This window comes from Choloepus didactylus, chromosome 15, assembly GCF_015220235.1.
Source record: "Choloepus didactylus isolate mChoDid1 chromosome 15, mChoDid1.pri, whole genome shotgun sequence".
Taxonomy (NCBI): Eukaryota; Metazoa; Chordata; class Mammalia; order Pilosa; family Megalonychidae; genus Choloepus; species Choloepus didactylus.
In genome coordinates, this window is record NC_051321.1 from 26672675 (window position 1) to 26689433 (window position 16759).

Consider the following 16759-nt stretch of genomic DNA (forward strand, 5'->3'; position numbering starts at 1 on the left):
CCATCATTCTCCAGCTTTTGTAATCTAATTCCCCAAAGTCAATACTGATGTCCTCAGGCAGCAATTCTGAAGTCTTCTTGCCCAGGCTGTGTTGAACCAGTACCAAATCCAGCTGGTATGTGCAGAATTCTGAGTGCCAGCTGCCTGGTGGCAGGCCCTTAGCTGAGTCTCTTTCTCCCTTCTCGACCCTTGGGTACCAGCATCTCACCTCCATTACACAGCTGAGCCAATTCATGCAAATGCTTGCTGATTGCTGCCTGCAATTTGTCTGTGCATATAGAGGTGCAGTTTGTAGTCCAACGCTGTGCCCAAGTTCATCCTCTGGAAGCCGAGAATATCAGGCCACCGAGGGACTCCTGGAGGCAAGAATGAGAGAGACTGAGAGAGAAGTCTTTGACTATTTCCAGATAAAGAGAGGATTTAAAGCAGTTAGTCTCAACTGGCAGAGCCAACTGCCTAGCACAAAACGTATCCTTGGGGGAATGCTGGAGCCACTCCCGAAGGACGTTTCCTTTTCCGCGGTGACTTGGGAACATATGGCACATGAACACTGGCTCAGCTCTCCTTAGAAAATCCAGATGTCTTGGAAGAGCATACCAAAGACATCACCAGTAATGAGAATTGTGCCGCAGGTGGCTGTGTTAAACCCAGTGCTGAAGTTTTACACAAGAGTTGGGCTTCCATCACCACCTGTTTTATAATTACAGCTTTCTCTGGGCCCAACAACAGTCGGTGTTATGTATTCTCCTAATGAGAACATAATCTACTCTCTCAGATTAAAGATGTTTAGTTTGAATTATTGAGTATTGAGCCTTCCTCTATACAGGCATCTCCATTGTCTCTAAATCAGCATTTCCTCAACTGGGTTCTGCAGATTATGTTTGAGTTGTTAATAGTTATTCCATGAAAAATAATGGTTCCATTTTGGGAAGGCATTAGTTCAGAGAATGCTTATTTTTTGACTGTTTTCTTAGAGTAGAAGTTAGCTGTGGACTGACATGGAATTGTCCTCAGTAAATTTGCCACCTGCTGAAAAATTTCTCTTGGCTCTTTTCCCAACAGTGACTATGGCTATGAGCGACACAGCAATGGTCAATGCCTGCCAGCGTTTTGGTTTAATCCATCCTCTCTCTCCAAGGATTGCAGTTTAGGGCAGAGTTACCTCAATAGTACTGGGTAAGTATCAAGGCCAACATTACTGCTTTTCAGCATGTGTTAAACTTATAGAATTACTTCGGACCAGAGATCAGGCTTCTTTCATTACAGTACAGTTTACTTGCTTTTGTTCATTTTAATAATGCTGCACAGCTTTGCATTAATAGTGCAAGTTTCATCTGAGTATAAGGCCCTAGTTGCACATAAAGAAACAAGGTAGATTCCTTAATTGAAGAAAATTATGATGAGGATAAAATTGCTTTTTAATACTTTATTTCTGAACTATTTAAACATGTGTGGCTACCCTCACTGCATCCCAGCGAGGAAGGCCAAATAGATATTTCACATGTGCATATCCCATTTTATAGATGAGGAAACTAAACTCAGAGAACAAGCTCATTGACTTCTCAAGAGTACACTAGTGTTAATAGGCATATAATTCACTTTCTTTCTATATCCAGTCTTGACACAGCTAAGGCATGCATTCTGATGTTTATAAATGTAGAATCTGGCTCCAAAATTGTGTGTTTAATATTCTGTGTCATGGGCATACTCCATATTATTTAAGCAATACCACAAAAAGGAAAATATTTCATGACTTTTCTGTTTGAATGTAATTTTTTTGTAGTCAAAAAAAAATCATTACTTTGCAGATGATTTTATAATCTATAAAAAGACATTTTGAGATATTGGGGGAATTAAAAATGGACTAGATATTAGGTGATAGTAAGTAATTATAATTACAGATTTAAATGTGATACTGATAGCATGGTTAGGCTAAAAACAGAAGCCTTGTCTGTTAGAGATACATGATGGGTGATACTTGTTTTCAAATATTAAAAAAGGGATAGTTATTGATAATTTTTGGAGATGGGTTAATGGGAACATAGAGGTATATGATGCTATTTTCTCTTTGTGCATATTTTTAAATTCTAATATTAAAAATTAGAAAGGAAGGAAGGATGGATAGGAAGGAAGATAGAAAGAAATGAATATGGAAGTAGAGTGCTTCACCAGGAAGCCTGTTGTACTTGACAAATGGCTCGTCTCAATTCTCGTGCCAGCTGTGGTACAGAGAACCCAGTGGAGGAAGGACTTCCGCATTTCCATTTATGCACTTCTGTGTTTGAAATCTTTAATGTCTTTTAATTAAAACAAGATTACTAAAATAATATGAATTATTATTGTAAAGGAGGAAAAAACGCAGAGACGGAATTCAAATATCCCCACCTCTGATGTTAGGGGTTCCTAGAGCCTTTTGGATGAAGGAATAGATTGTGATTTATTTGTACCGTATAACAAAATCTGAGGAAAATACAAACATATTTTATGGCACTGGGCCAGTGAGGTCTTCCGTATCTAGTGCCGAGGGAAAAAATGAAAAGGGTTGATGAAATACCTAAACTTAATGGTGAAGGAATGCCAAAGATAGGAATTTTATTACTTGCATGTACCAGTAGGTTTAGACATTGTAAAAGGTATTGAAAATCCCTCAAGCTAATTTCAGAATTTTTTTTTTTTCAACAATTCAGTCAGTCAAGGAAGTTATATCATTCTCTCGTTGGTATTGATGAGAGGAAGCTGAAGCACAGAGGGGTCAAAACATGTTCCCGACACTACTCAGGTCACTGGAAGAAGGTCGAGTGAAGGCCCATGACCCCTCACTATTCAGCTTATGCATATATAAATATATATATATACACACACACATAAATATACGCACACATATATATATACATACACACACATATATTTTTTAAAGGACCTGTATTTAAATAGATTTCTCTATTCTTTAGGAAAATTCAATATGTGAAATCCAAATAAGCCCTGACCCATAAAATAAAAAGTCAGAGATGATTAAATGATAATTTTCTATTTAAAGGATTTATCTTCTATGCCTATAGAGTTAAAATTACAATTTCAATTAAAAATGAAGTTTCCAGGTTTATAATTGCTTTCCAATGCTGTTGATATGTTTAGTAATACTAAATATATCCCTGACACAAAATCACAAACACTGTACCTTCTAGGGCTCAACCCATGTCAGTAGATATTATGTGCTAGTATCTGACCCAAAGTAATCTTGTTAAATTGCCACATCTGCTGGGTTAACCTGCCCCCTTCAAGCTTTTTGCAGAAAAGCATCTGCACTGGTGTGCAAGCTTGTGGAAAGGAAAGATGATAAAGACCAGCCGTCAGCAGGTGTGATAAATACTATGTTCTCAGCAGAAAGTGGCTCACAGGTGGAGTTGTGACCACCTGCAGAGGGCCGACAGGCTAATGGGGTCCATCGCAAGCCCTATCGGTCAGCATCTTGTCTAAACCACATTTTGCAATAGGAACTAGAAGACATTAGCTGTGACAGAGTCCTGAAATCATCATCAAAGAAGACCCCATACCACTGAATTCCCTTTTGCAGTGCCTACAGCCAACTCAAAAGTTGTCGAGAGGTAAAGTGTAGTTGAAATTGAAAAAGAACTCAACATTTTCTAATGGTACTCCAGCCCACCACCCCAGATGGCACTTAACGGTGTGTTGATTCAGTGGCATTGAATAAGCACATGTTCAGTGTTTAATGTTGTAGCCACCAAAATGCTTGTCTTAAAAAAAGATTTGGCTTTGCACTTAAAAATCACTTAATTATTAAAGAAATATGTGTGTTTGTTTTGTGTATTTAAAAGGTCAATTTAGATTATCACCCCCAATTCTGGCCCCTTTCCCATACTAAAGTAATTTATTTGGTGGGCATGCTTCCAAACGTTTTTTTTTTTTCCTTGTATTTGCAAGTGAATAGTTATGCCAGAAGAAAATAAATTAATTGGGAAGGTTGTTTTTTATGTAATTTTATGTTAGGGATATTGTTCTAATACTTGCCTTTTTCACTCAAGAACGTATCTTAGACATCTTTCCAAGTCAGTTCGTACAGGACTATCTTCCATCTTATTTCTTTTAAGTTGTACATGACATTCTATAGTATTGAAACACCTGGTATTATTTAGACAAACACTTTCATGGACATTTGCATGATTTCCAGTTTTTTGCCATTATAAACAAAGCTGCAATTAACATCCTCTTACATAGTTATTATTACTTAAAACCACACCAAGACAATTAGAGTCTCCTTTGGCAATGGGAGCTGTTCCTGCTAGCATGTAAAGCGAATTCTACAAAGCCAACCTTTAACTTCTTAGACTTTAATATCAGGCAATGCCAAATCTCTCCCCCAGGAAGGGTTAAAACACCAGCTTCCTGCTCATATACCACTTGTGAATCTCCCAAATTAGAGATTCATTTGTATTAACTGTCATCCTCCTTTAAAATACAAATGCCAATGGATTCTGCAAGGGAAAACTGGAAAGGGTAAGTGGGATTTTGTAAAATTAACAAAGTGGGGAAGAGTACGTCAGGCAAAAAATACAGCCAGAGGTGACCTTGGTGAAATGGCCAACCTGGTAGTTTTCTCAAGGGCAAGTCCTGGTGCCTATGGCTGGAAAGAACCACCATGCATGCTAAGCCTTTCCAGCGTCAGTGTTAACCCATCCAGGGGCACCCCGTGCTCAGTCAGTTCAAATTCATATTAGCCTGAGGGTTGTGATGAAATGCAGATGAAGTACAAGTACAAGATCAGCCTACGTGTGAGTGCCTCCTGGGAGTCTGCACCATGGACACCTCGCTTGCCTCACCCTAGTCTGGACCCTATCCCTTACAATATGGCACCCCATGCTGACATGCATTGAGAATGGAGTCTAGTAACAATCATCCTTTGACAGCCAAGTTTAGCAAACAAACCTCCCAGGGTCACCTTTCTCAGAGTTTAGTTGAACGCATGTAGGAAAATACCTCACTTTATAAATGGCTATGGTCACTGTCACTGTTGGCTTATTACCCTGTGTGTACAGCAGTATTCTCAGGTCTACCCAACTCGCCGTAGTGGAAAAAATTTAGCATTGGTTATTATTATTATGCCCAGTAGAAATGCTATTTTGAGGAGATGCCAAAATTGTTATCAGCTTCTATGATAAACTGTGTTGAGTTAATGATTGTGCATTTTTGTTTTAGTCCTTGGTGAGGATTTTATACAGATAGCTGGAATAAGAGCTGTAACGGGTGTCGAATGTCCCTCCAGGTGGTTGTAACCACTAGTCCTTGCTCCTTAGTGCAATGGTGCCAGGGCCTCTTAACATCTAAAAGCAGCAGCTGTGGAACAACACGTGATCTAAGTCCTGCTGTGCTCTCTGTCAGCTCCCTGCCTCTTCACACTTTGCCCCAACAACTTCCACAAGCCATTTTACGTCCAGATAGAAAGCAAGGCGCCTGGTACTGGAACCTCAGCCTGGTGTGACAGGGAGAGCAAAATGTAATTGAGGTTATTTGGATTAGTGAAAAGAGAGTAATTTTAGAATGAAACAAATATGGATTTGAATCGTGACTGCTGTTTACTGTCGTCTTTAGCAAGAGACTTAGTTTCTTTAAGTCTTAGTTTCTTAACCTATAAAATCTTGCTCTTTGATTTCAGGGTTTTGGGAAGAAATAAATGGGATGGTACATATCGAGCATCTAGCACAATGCTTAGCACATAGTAGGCACTTTATAAAATGTAGCTCTCATCACTGGTTGTCATCATCTAAGGGCTTTTCTAGAGTGATGGAGAGGACAAAACTTCCTTTAATTGGTATCTGAGACCAAACATGTACGTAATGCTTAATAGTCACCACCATACTGAGCTCTAGGACATTTTTAATCTCAGCCCCTGTTTTCTCATCTGTAAAACAGAGATAATAACTTGGACAGGCTCATAAAGTCACATAATTAGAAAGAGATGGAACCACTGAACACCAAAACACACACCTTTGCCTCTGTACCAAGCAAGACGTAATTTCTTTATCTGATTACCTAACAGATTCTTTCTGCGCAAATAAAATGGAATCAGTATTCATTTGTATATTTTATTGTGTGCTAGTGATAAAAAAACTCCAAATTCATTCCTATTTTTTCTGTGTTTTTCTATCAGTGTCTATAAATATCTCAGTTTGCAATAACACGCATAAACACATTTAGTCATACATATATATAGTTAAATCTTGTTTATACAGTTTTGGATTTAGGGAACATGCTGCAAATTTAAGTTGCTAAATTAGCTAGGACATTGCTTGTTCCATGCCGACCATAAAAGATTCTGTAAATATAAAATAAAGTGGGCATTGCACTGGTTTATTCTAAGCAACCAAGATAATCATTTCAGGGGACAGATTTCTTCTTGCTATTTAGCTGGAGATATTTCTAGATGTGTTTAAAAAAAAAAAAAAACATATAGGCATTTCTGTTTGTGGAGTTTCTTTAGAGAAGCCATTAATCCCTCATGGAAGAATGTGCAACTCAGTTTCTCAGGGTTTGTTTCTCAATGTACAATGGTGATATTTACTCAAAAAGCTTAAAATGCATTTAAAATAGCATAAATTCACTATGTATATAAAATATCTTGTGGGTCCAGAAAAAAAATACATACATTCTTGCACAATAGCACTTACCATATTTTCAACATACATTTGGAAATTTTAAAAATATTCTCCTTTACTCCAGCCATGGAAACACTTAAACCTTGGCCAGTCTGCTGCCGCCCTGCCTCTGCTATCTCCAATGTCTTTGGGGGGCCTTGCTCTCTTCCCACATGACCCAATTCCTGGTACTCTGTGGGATTTTGATGTTCAGGCTGATCTCTACTCAGTGGCAATTGTCAGTGTGTCTCAAGGAGAAGAATTGGTCTTAAAATTTGTGCATGTATTTAAAGTCCACAGAAAGGAAATCACTTGCATTATTTCCAGCCTCAATGCTGCAAGGGCCTGCATAACTGTTTTCTAGCAAAGAACCATGCAGTCTCACAGTAAGCACTCCATAATTGTTTGTTGGTACAATGTTGACTCTACAGAGTAAGAACACTCATTGATGTGGTTTTCCTACCTTTTTGGGAGAGACCAGTAGGTTGTGAAGTGAAGAAGGTGGTGAATGTTACTGAACGTGGGGGACTGCTTCCTGACATAACTATTCTTGTTCATGACAATGGCCTTGACTTTAGCAATTCACATCCATGTGGCAGTGGATGGAGAGCACCTGATCCAGTCCACTGTGTGACTTTGGGAAACTGTAGACTGTGTCACTGTTTCCTTTGATGCAAAATGAAGGGACTAGTTTGGATGATCTTTGAGATCCCTTCAAGCTCTATATTCTGTGACCAAATGATTCATTATTAGGATTCGTTGGACCGCAAGTGCTCAAAAGAAGGGAACATTTCTTTATATAACTTAATTGTACAACCAGCTGACTCAGACAGTGGGTTCCATGAGCCATCCTCATGATTCTTGATATTAAGTCATTTAGTTAAGTATAGCCATATGTCCCATTTCATCAAGTTGGAATACAAAATGAAGTTACATTTCATTTACTATCCAAATTAAATGGCTCTCTGCTTCCATCCTGCTGAATGCAAGAAAAGCTTTCTTTCTTGCACCTGATTTCCATCCCATGACAAGCCCCCTAATCTTGAGGTCTGCCTACTCAGTTTACAGTATTAGTCTTGAGGGCTGTAGCCTTGAGGAGAGAAACATGGAAAACCTATTCTGTCAACTAAGGAAACCCCATTCTTTCTGAACGTTAAGATTATGGCTGCTACTAGGGGTATTGTTGAAAGATGGACACATTGCCACCCCAAGCCGACCTTGTCACATATGGTGTGACAGAGGTGTGGAAGAATTGATCTATGCTCCAGCTATTAAGCAGTGTCACTTAACCCTGGATCCCCAGTGTCAGAGATCTCTAGTCCTATAGCTCTTTTTAATTTACACACATGAACATACACAGAGCCAGGGAGCTGTTTTCCCCATGGCACAATCGCATTGCTGAGGGGGTGATTATAGGAAGATTTTAAGTCTTAGCCACATACTATACCCAGAATTAGCCCCTTTCTCAACAAGGTTTCCTCCACTTCACATTTCATTGTGTCATTGTAACAAGGCAGGGTTTTGCATTGAAAGATAAGCACATGAAATAATCCAAAAAAATAAACTCTATTAACTCTTTTCTTAGAGAGCACAAATGAGGGTGCAGCATAACTCCATGATGATAAGACCTACCTGGGGTACAAGAAGGCCTAAGGTTTCAGCCCTGTCTTGGGCCTTACATGTGATAACTACTGTGAAATAAGGGAAGAGGCAGCTTCACAGAAAAGCATGATTCCTAAACCAATCTTTAAAGGAAGAATGGAAGTTTGACAGGAGCGAAGACCTTCCCAAGCAGAAGGAAGAGTGCAGGCAAAAGAATGGCATGTAGTACTGAGAATAGCCTGAGCTCAGGAAGTGTGTGGGGCCTTGGAAAAAACTGAAGCTGGAATAGTGAGTTGAGGCCACATCATAGGCCTTATAGACCTCAATTTAAGCTCTTTATGAATAAGCCCAAAGGAAGCCTTTGAATGATTTTAATAAAGGCATTGGCTTGATTGGGTTTAAACTCACAACAGAAGTATGGCTCCTATTTTCAGGGAACTTGCTGTCTAATCGCTAGTTAATGTTTAATATTTTAAATATTAACTTTTACTATGTTTTGTTATTTTAATATTAAGTTCTTAAAGTATGTAAGACAGTGTGCTAAGTCTTTTGCATACATTTAATCTTCCCAAGAGCATTATGAAAATATTCTGTAATAATCCCTATTTTACAGGCAAAGAATCTAAAGATTAGAGAAAGGTTGGGTAAATTGCCCAAGTTCATACATTAAGTGAGAGTTTAAACTCAGGCATTTCAATCCCACACTACTTTTAACCTTCAGAGCAGTGATCCTTAAACCTGGCTGCATGTTATAATCACCTAGAGGAATTTTTTTTAAAATGCTGATGCCCAGGACTCTCAAGTATATCAGAATCCCTGGTGGGGAGTAGAGGGGGTCCCAGAGCATCCGTCTGTGTTTAAAAAGTGCCCCCAAGTGAATTTAAAGGGCAGACAGGATTGAGATCCACTGAGCTAGACTTACACTGTCACCTCATCATACGCTGAATAGTCATAAACATCGGTATTCTACACCCACCCATCACAAGAAAAAACTACATAGTAAAATCACAGAATAGGCAGAATTTCAATGCTTTTTCCTAGTTTTACTTTCACACACACACACACACACACACAAAAGTATGGCTTCATCTTTAAGACTGGCAGACAGCAGAGAGATGAAATCAAAGAGGGTAGGGGTAAAAAGGAAAAGGTGACAGGTATATCAAGATAGGAAGGAAGAGAATAGCGAAAATCGGGGTGCTGAAGTAATGAGATACTATCTACTGATGAGCCCTTGGTAATATCAAAGGCATATTTGCAGAATGTTTCCTTTTCAATAATTGTACAAAGACTCCCTTGCCATTGCAAAGCACTTTTCTTCATGGCATACCGAAGAATGGTTTACCCACAAAATACATCCCAGTAATATTCAGAGCTTAAGTCCAACGTAATCATAAGTTGCCTTGTTATTACGGAGGAAGCAGCCCCATTTAATAACATATTAAATGCATTATTCATTTATGTAACTCAGACCCAGGGACAGCTGCTGGGATGAAAATAGAACCATTCTGTAATGCAAAAAGCAGGTGTGTGCTTACTTGAGTAAATGAACTCTGTATTTTTGCACAATTTTCTTCTAAATTTCAGGGACAGGTCTGGTCGGGCTAATGTGATGCCATTTTCATCCAGGAAATAAAATGGTTTCAGAATGGTTTTTAATGAGCATTTAAAAAAAAATTACCAAGAGTCTTTTCCATGGCAGAATCCCAGGGGGATGGGTTCGTGCTTTGGCTTAAAGCAGAGCTCCTGTTGCTGCATGGTTCAGAAAAGCCCGGGGCCATGACGGGTTGAAACAGACAAACAAAAGGAGTATTGTCTAGCTGATGGTACCAGTGGTGATGGTTGAGACCAGGCCTCTCTAGTTGCTCGCCAAGACAAAGTCACAGGTGTGCTTGGATGCTAAGTGATTAAAAATCCTAACTGGCTTCAGTTTGTATAGCCTCTGAAACACAGAGCGAGGTTCTGACACACAAACTCACTGGGATGCCACAATGACTATGTTTGGCATTGCTGGTCAGTTTCTTTCTGCATTCTCTTACTTGGCTTCATTTTTTCCTCTCTTATTTTCTTTTTTAACCAACATACACCCAAAGGACCTACTGTAGTTGTTTTTTTTTTTTTTTAAATGTCAACTAGAGTGATATTCAAAATCCTGAGACTTGACAATGGTCAATCAGAATGGAAAGCAGTCTTTAGTACTGAAGCTGGGTCTTGGAGGCCCCTTTGCTGTGCCAAGTGTTAACCTTTTAGTTGCTGGATTGTGAAGAGGACTAGGGGCTCCCAGGATAGGATCAGCACAGTTGCTTTGGTGGGAGAGGGGCTTTGTGGGCTCTGAGCATTGGCAATAACCAATTGCTGTGCACGTTTCAGCGTTTGCAACTGGTACAGCCATACTTGTAGGTTCCTTCTGATTATATGTTTTGTGTATTTGGGGCACAAAGAGGCCCTCAAGGAGCTTTAAGTCCGTACAGGCATACACAAAAATAAAACAATACAAGACATGGAGGATTCCTATCAAATAAATTGTGAAGACTCCTTTAAGAGTTTAAAGGAGGGATGAGCTTACTCCATATAAAGAGACAGTACAGTGCAGTAGTTAAGAGAAGATGTGTTTTAGAAAGAAATAAATAATGTTTTGTAGGGTCTTGGCTGTGTGATCTTAAGGAAACTAGTTTACTTCTAAGAATCTTAATTTCTTCATCTTTATATTGGGAATAATAATATCTACCTGATTAGGGATATTTTTAAAATAAATGAGATAATTTGTGTAAAGAACTTAGCACAATGACTTGAACATGGTAATCACTCTCTAAATATAAACTTCTTACTATTTTACTGTTATTGTTAGGGAAATTAACTTTGAGGAAACAGGAGATGAGCTGCAAACAGTGGGTAAATTTTTGACAGCTGTTGGGGCATGGGGGGTGGGGCAGGCAGGAGGACAGAAGCAGAAAGAGCAAAGGGAAAGAAGTATTTTCAACGAGGATTGAAAAGAGGTTTCACTAAATCAGAATGAACTTGTTGGGGAAAGTCAAGAAAAGTAGAATGAAGTTGGGTTGTGGAGGGCTTCATATTCAAGATTACAGGATTTGCAGCTTAAGTATATTTGGAAACCATGAAGCTTGTAGCAGGGGAGATAATAATAATAACAGCAATAATAATAATAATCATTAGATAAAAATAGTTGCTAACACTTCATGAGTACTTGTTAAATGCCAGGGTGGTTTTGAGTACTCTGTATACATTAATCCATTTAATTCTTAACAACCTGCCCATCTTAAGAGGGGAGAGGAGTACTATTATTATCCCTATTTTTAGATGAGAAAACTTCTCAAAGTAATTTGCATAAAGTCATGCAGCTAGGAGATGGATGATTTGGGATGTTAGATTGGAATTTTAGGAATATTGATCTGGCATTTCTATGAATTGATTGAAAGAGGAGAGAACTAAGTAGGAAGTTGTTACTTACGAATAACTGACGTTGGAGAGATCAATAGTATTCCAAGCACTTTTCCAGACAGTGTCTTATTTGACCCTCTCATCCATGCTTTCAGGTAGTCAATGCTAAGATAAGGAACAGAGGGAAGAGCTTAGCTAGACTTGAAGGGGTTGGGAAACTATAGTCTGCAAGCCATATCTGGCCCACCACCAGTTTTTGTAAATAGTTATTGGAAAACAGCTACATCCATTAATTTACATATTGTCTATAGCCGCTTTCATGCTACAACTTCAGAATTGAGTAGTTGTAACAGAGACCGTAAGGCCCACAAAGAGTAAAATATTTACCGTCTGACAGTTTGCAGATAAAAGTTTGTCAACCCCTGTTCTAGAATAGCGTGTGGTGAGACCTTGGGCTTTGCTTCCAATTTGAGCTCTACCACTAACTCTAGGCAAGTGGACTTAGTAAATCAAGTATATGAATAAAGAACGTAATTACCATGGACCCCACACAAAAAGATGATGAATAGGTACCACTGAACCTCAAAAATCTTAAGTTACCCTATAACCACAGATTCTGAAATTTACTATAAATCTGATAAATTGTGTAGGATTAATTTGTAGGATAGTCTGTTTTTTTCCCATCAATTTAAACAAGAAAAAATCATCAAAAGAGTAGGAAGGATTTTCTCAATCTGCAAAGACTGAAGGCTCCTTTATGCGAAGTTCAAATAAGTTAGGTGGTAGAATCCTTCAGGAAACACTGGGTAGAAACTATCAGAGTCAGCCAACTCTTTTTGCACTATACCATAACTCCAACTTCCTCTATGGATTTAATGTTGCATCAAATCAACCATAATGATCCCCCCTTTCTCTGAACTTCAAGTGCCCTTGCCATGTGTATTAGTCATTCTATCCCTTAATTGCGTAGCCTTTGAATTCTCTCCTAGATTATCCAAGTATGTGTCTTCAGCTAGGTTATAACCTCATTGAGGGTAGAGACCATATCTTCTACTACCGTACACTTCCCACAGCTCTGAAATGAAGAAATGATTCATTGATTGTTTGAACGATTAAAGGAAACAAATTAAAATGCTAATGATAGATAAATTTTGTTACTGTGATACTCTCTCCATTGGGTGCTTCATGTGAATTGGCTCTAATCCTCACGGCAACATGAAAAGTGGTTTTTGATGGCCCTCAAGGCTAGGTGGTAGGCCCAGCTTAAAAACTTAGGAGTGATCTGAATTACAATGAGTTGGTTGTGACTTGAGCTTTTTTCCATTTAGGTATCGGAAGGTTGTTTCCAATAACTGCACTGATGGAGTGAGAGAACAGTACACTGCCAAACCACAAAAGTGTCCAGGGAAGGCTCCGCGGGGGCTACGGATCGTCACTGCTGACGGAAAGCTAACAGCGGAACAAGGGCACAATGTCACGCTCATGGTACAACTGGAAGAGGTAGGACTGTGTCCCCTCTACCTTCTGCGGTCGCTGAGTTTTCCTAAGAAGTCGTGGTTTTGTTTATGTATCTCTTTTAACTTTCTCAATTTTAGACCCGTATTAAATTTTTTTATTTTATTCTATTCTTTGTTCCATCTGCTTTGTTATCATTTCACCTTCTCTGGCACTTTTCTTCAATTATTTTCTTTACACTGAAAGAACAACTACAAGTTGTTCTTCTCTCCTATTTAGTCTCTCACCTCTTGAGTGCTCTGTTTGAATTCGACCTTGACTTAGCAGCACTGTTAGCAAAATGTTTTCTCAGACTACGCTAATCGTAGTCCTGGAAGAATTTAACACACACGGATACACAACCAACCTGAAAGATTCTAATGCTTTCTTTCTCTGTGAGCCTGAAGTCTTGGCTTTTCTTTCTTAAAAAGTGATGTGCTGGTCTATATAAAGCTCTAAGGCCAATCTGAACATAATTCAGTATAATTTTTTGGCAATTGAGAGCTTCTCATTTTTGTAGCACCTCAGGGATGTCGTTATGAGCATAAATTATTATTTTTCAAATGATGATTGTCTAAAATTTCTGACTATTTATGTGGTAGGTAGGATGAAATTTATTCTGTGTATTTTAGAATGTATACAGGCATTTTTGTCATCTTATGAGGATGATAGCCCATAAAGAATAAGCACTTTTATTAAATGTGTCTAGTTGCTAAGCCAGGCATTCCAACCTGCAGCCACATTATTTGAGTCCCTAAAGATGGCTGGCACTGTGCTAAGTCCTGAGAATACAAAAGCATTTAAAAAGTTAATGAAGACACCAGGATCAAGATAAACAACACTGATTTCCAGCTTCCTCTTTAAATAGCCCTGTGGTGCTCAGTCCTTAACATGCATAAGAATCACCTGGAGAGCATATTAAAGCATGCTCTCCTGAGCTTGATCCCCAAAGATTCTGACTCAGTAGATTGAGATGAGACCCATGAATTTGTGTTTATATAAGTTCACAGGATATTCATTGTGCTTCAAGAAAAATAAAATGAAATGAACAAAACAAAACAAAAAGCAAAACAAGGCCAAGGAGGATAGAGGTCTGAGAGGCTTTGGAGTATGAATCAATGCGGAAAAGATGAAGCAGTTAGGATTGCTTTGTTTGGTTTGATCAAAATCATTAGTATTTTCATTCCTGCAGGAAAAATAACTGAAATCATGAGTTTGAAATTCTGGCTTTGGTAATTCTGATGCTTCTGCTCTGAGGATCACGTTTGGAGAACCACTGCTTAACATAATACTCCTTTCTATTACCTCCCTAGAGAGTGTCTTTCAACCATACCAAATCTCCTAAATATTAATATTAACAAACTTCTTCAGTTGGAACTAGAAAGATATAGGAAAATTTAGTCCACTTAGAAAGCTCACATTTCACATAAATGAGGATTTATGATAGAGTAGCTTGCAGCAGTCCAAGAATATATATATGTATATATATTTAGAGCAAGGGTGAGAATGAGAGAGAGAATGTGAAGAGTGTGGAAAACAACCAGCAGGATCTTAGAGGCCAAAATTCCTTTCTTGAGAGCTGGGAAGTTTATTGGTGTGAGTCTAACATTTTATGCTATAGTTCCCCTCCCAAACTTTACCAGTTAGTATGTCACACTGTATAAGACGTTCAGATTCCCAAGCAGAAAGTGTTGGCTAAACAATTGCTGGTAGATGCTCAAGCCTGGGAAGATAAGAATTGGACTTCAGTGCTACCAAGGCCGCTGGGATACATGAGGTCCAATCTCAGAGAGAAAAGTAGCACAACATTCTGTGCCTTTTATCTCCTTGAGGTTTTTGCCAATTCCTAAGTGGTAACAAGTGAAATAGAAAGTAGTCGCAGAGAGGACGAAAAGTTAAGCAAAATTTTTAGAAATTTACATTTTCGGTTAGAGAAAAATTTGAATTCAGGGTGAATCCAGGTCAGCGGGGGAGGGGAAGGGCTTGGTAAACAATCCAAATCTCAGTTCTTGCTGACTCCTGGAAAGGTGTCCCTTAAGAGTAATGATTAATCAGAATTAGACCAAGCGCTTTAAAACCAAAATCCAACCTTAAATTAGTTCAGTTTTTGAGTGGATTAAGGTGATTTTCTCCTACCCTAAATGCCCACTTGGAGCTTAAATAAAGCCTTTTTGTAATAAAATAGTATAAACCAGAGACTCTACCTATTTTTTAATTCATGTAAAATGCTGGGCATTTAATAAAAAAAAATCCCAGGTCTATCAAGAAAGATGATCAAAAGGAAAAAAGAAATAGAAGAAGACCACAGTTGTTTGAGATGTAGACATTATCAAAATTGGCCTTTAAAATAGCCATTGATTTATATATTCATTGATATGAGACAAGATTAAAAATTCAATTCTAGAAAAAGAATTATCAGATGGAAGATCTAGAAATGAAAACAGAATAACTGAAACTAAGAATTTCATGAGTACACAGGAGATTGAACTCGGATGAAGAAATGAAGAGAAGAGGGTAGGAAAATACCATATGGAGCGTGAAAAACAAATAGAAAATAGAGAAAAGTCTAATAAGAGACAATTGGGAAAGGGCAAAAAGCACTAACACAGATTTAATTGTAGTCCCCAAAGGGGAGGAAAGAGGTAAGGATCCAGTAACCTATTCATAAAGCTAATGGCTGAGAATTTTCCAACACTGATGAAAGATAGCAACATACAATTTTAGGAGAATCGGCAAACTCTAAGCAGGATAAATACAAAGAAAAAATACACACTTAGGTAACATCATATTTGAATTGCTGAAACCTAGAGAAAATAAAATGGAATGACATTTTTGAAGTGCTGGGAGAAAAATTGTGAAGTTAAAATAAGGAAATTTTTCAGACAAACAAAATCAGATAAGAATCATATAAGCAGATTTCTATAAAGTGAACTACTTAAGGTTATTCCCCATACAGAAAAAAAAAAATGAGCTCAGACAGAAGATCAAAAATAATGAAAGAATGAAGAGCAGGAGAGAGGATATGTACACAGGTAAATTGAAATTGTTACTAACTGTACAGAAAAATAATAATCAGCTCTCAGATTTAAAATATGTAGAATTCATATACATGACAATAATAGCACAGTATGTAGGAGAGAATCAAGTGGAGTTAAAGTGCTCTAATGTCCTTGAAATATCTGTGAAGAGATAAAAATACTAATTTATATAAGACATTAACATGTCTAGAATATGTGCTTAAACATCTAGAGAAACAAAAAACAGTAAGAGAATGCTTAACTATCAGATTATTGATGGGAGAATTGGAATAATTTTTTAAAATATCTGGTTAATCCAAAATAAGGCAAGGAAAGGAAGAAAAAAGAATATAATACAGATGAGATAAATAGAAAACAAATCCTGAAATGGGATGTATAAACCAAAATATTATGTTATTACATGAAATACATAATTAGTGTTTTATGTGTCCTATTTAAGAAGTATCATCTTATATGTTTTATTTTAGCTTTCTTACTTAGATCTGTGTTCCACCTAAACAAATTACAGTATATTCATGAAATGGAATATCATACAGCATGAAAAAGAGCAAACTATGACTATACACAAAAACCTGG

At 37.9% G+C, this 16759-nt stretch overlaps 1 protein-coding gene across 3 annotated transcripts in view; it reads left to right on the forward strand.

Moving 5' to 3' along the window:
• The window catches only part of SORCS1 (sortilin related VPS10 domain containing receptor 1), a 549535-nt gene that overhangs the window by 467798 nt on the left and 64978 nt on the right, over positions 1 to 16759 (forward strand). For all 3 annotated transcript variants that reach the window (XM_037804645.1, XM_037804643.1, XM_037804644.1), the window contains exons 17-18: positions 1063 to 1176; positions 12980 to 13151. In XM_037804645.1, the coding sequence (XP_037660573.1) occupies positions 1063 to 1176; positions 12980 to 13151 (286 nt within the window). The remainder of the gene's footprint in view (positions 1 to 1062; positions 1177 to 12979; positions 13152 to 16759) is intronic.